The 2,043-nt window shown below is 61.2% G+C and overlaps 2 protein-coding genes across 2 annotated transcripts in view; both read right to left on the bottom strand.

The window, feature by feature from the left end:
* Nucleotides 1-493, bottom strand: part of APC2 (APC regulator of WNT signaling pathway 2) — a 15,247-nt gene extending 14,754 nt beyond the window's left edge. The window contains 1 exon segment of the mRNA XM_010725021.3: nt 447-493. Coding sequence (XP_010723323.1) covers nt 447-493 — 47 coding nt within the window.
* Nucleotides 494-904: 411 nt separating this feature from the next.
* Nucleotides 905-2,043, bottom strand: part of RPS15 (ribosomal protein S15) — a 2,178-nt gene continuing 1,039 nt past the window's right edge. Inside the window, exons 2-4 of the mRNA XM_010725012.3 lie at nt 1,851-1,936; nt 1,511-1,745; nt 905-1,080 (exon numbers count right to left, since the gene is read on the bottom strand). Of these exons, the coding sequence (XP_010723314.1) occupies nt 967-1,080; nt 1,511-1,745; nt 1,851-1,936 (435 nt within the window). The 3' untranslated portion in view covers nt 905-966. The remainder of the gene's footprint in view (nt 1,081-1,510; nt 1,746-1,850; nt 1,937-2,043) is intronic.

The raw sequence follows: 2,043 nt of genomic DNA, 5'->3' as shown, positions 1-2,043 counted from the left end.
CCACCACAGCCCGACGGAGCGTTTCGGCACTGCGCCATCCGCAGCCGAACGGAGAGACAGCGGCTCTTCCCCCCCCAGGACCGGCACAGGGACAGCGGACCCCCCCCCCGCGCCGTGTTCCACGCCCGCAGCCTTCCCGTGGCGACGGGGTTTGTCCCATCGGAGCGACGCGGGCCGCTCCCAAAGGACCCCCGGCCCCTTGGGCTGCAGCGAGGGGATCGGTGTCACCACCGCGCTGGGGCGGAGCAGACCCAGCTGGCATCAGCGCTTCTGGAGCCGCTCCATCAGCGCCCACCCGTCCTCTGTACGAACAGAACCGCGGGCGCGGCTGCTGACACGGCCCAGAAATCAAAGGGAAGCGCTCAGCCCCAGGGCAGCCGGCACAGCAGCGTCCCGACCCCGTCCCTGTGGCGCTGGCAGAGGTTTGCGGCACCCCAGCAACCCACCGACTGCAGGACGGGGCCACAACGGGAACGGGATTCAAAACGCCCATCGAAACGGCCGACGCTGACACAACACGCAGCCAAAAGCCTCTGGCATCCCCAATTTGGGACAGTAATTCTTCGGAATCCCAGGGGAGCGGCTCAATGGCTGTCCCTGCCCCACGAGGTGCGTTCACTGCCTCTCTGGGCCTCTTTGGGTACGGTCTGAAATGCCCCAAATGGAGTAGAACCATCCACTCCTTTTCCAGTAAAGGCTGTGGAATGTCATTGTAATCAATCCACTGAAAAGCGTGTGCCAGATGTGTTTACCAAAAAGGAGTGCCAGAAAGTAGGTGACAAACTTGGGGAAAGAAACAGCAAAACAATTAGGATGGCTGGCTCACTTATTTAGGAGACCCTGACACACCTCGGCCCCTACGGAACCAAAGGCACAGGGCAGATCCTCTCAGGTCTCCCCCAGATCAGAAACAGCTGAGAGGAACTTCTTTATTTACACAGAGAACACATTTCCCAAAGCTGTTGTTTATTTCAGTGGGATGAACCTGGAGGAGTGGGTGGCACCGATCCCAGGCCGGCCGTGCTTCACTGGCTTGTAGGTGATGGAAAACTCCCCCAGGTAGTGACCGATCATCTCGGGCTGGAAAAGAAGCAGAGCTGGGGGTTAAAGGTGGTGACAGCAAGCAGGGAACAGAACACATCTCACCCAACCACCTGCAGTGCATCGCTGTAACCCACGCTGGCTGAAGCCCCGCGTGCAGTTTTTCTGCCTGCAGCACTTAGGAAATGGGGAACAGGCATGGCTGCTGCCCCAGCACCTCCCACAGCAGCCAGGGACAGACAGCTGCTGGCTGCAGGCGGAGCTGACCAGGACTCAGAGCTCACTCTGCCCCCAGCACACACTGCAGGATCTGTTCAGTGCGCTTTCAGGTCGCCTTTAACGCTGCAAACAAAACCCTCAGAGAAAACGTTACTGAATGCAGGCGGTGGGATCGGGTGGCACCACGTTATTCCACTCCTGGAAACTGCTCAGATTCCTCCCACCCCCATCGGGGTTGTGCGTGCCTCACCTTGATCTCCACCTGGTTGAAGGTTTTGCCGTTGTAGACGCCCACCATGCTGCCCACCATCTCGGGGAGGATGATCATATCACGCAGGTGGGTCTTCACCACCTCGGGCTTCTCCATGGGCGGTGCCTCCTTCTTGGCCTTCCGAAGGCGCTTCAGCAAGGAGTGCTGCTTTCGGCGCAGCCCCCGGTTGAGGCGGCGGCGCTGGCGGGCGCTGTACAGCTGCATCAGCTGCTCGCTGCAAGGGATGGACGCGCTGAGGCTGCGGTGCCCGCCTGGAGCCGCTCACAGACCCACCGAGCCGCTCAGACACAGAAGCGCAGCCCCCCCCCGCGGCACTCACTAGGACATGTCGAGCAGCTGGTCCAGGTCCACTCCTCTGTAGGTGAACTTACGGAAAGTTCGCTTCTTCTTCTGCTCCACTTCTGCCTGTTGCCGAGGGGGGTGGAAGAGATGCGGCCATCAGAACCACGGCACCGCCGGGAAGGCCTCGCACCGAGCTCCACCGGGGCCCAGCAGACCTCAGGCCCCGACCC

This window comes from Meleagris gallopavo, chromosome 30, assembly GCF_000146605.3.
Source record: "Meleagris gallopavo isolate NT-WF06-2002-E0010 breed Aviagen turkey brand Nicholas breeding stock chromosome 30, Turkey_5.1, whole genome shotgun sequence".
Classification (NCBI taxonomy): domain Eukaryota; kingdom Metazoa; phylum Chordata; class Aves; order Galliformes; family Phasianidae; genus Meleagris; species Meleagris gallopavo.
The sequence above is the reverse complement of the archived record's forward strand: the minus strand, read 5'-3'. Positions and strand labels throughout refer to the sequence as shown.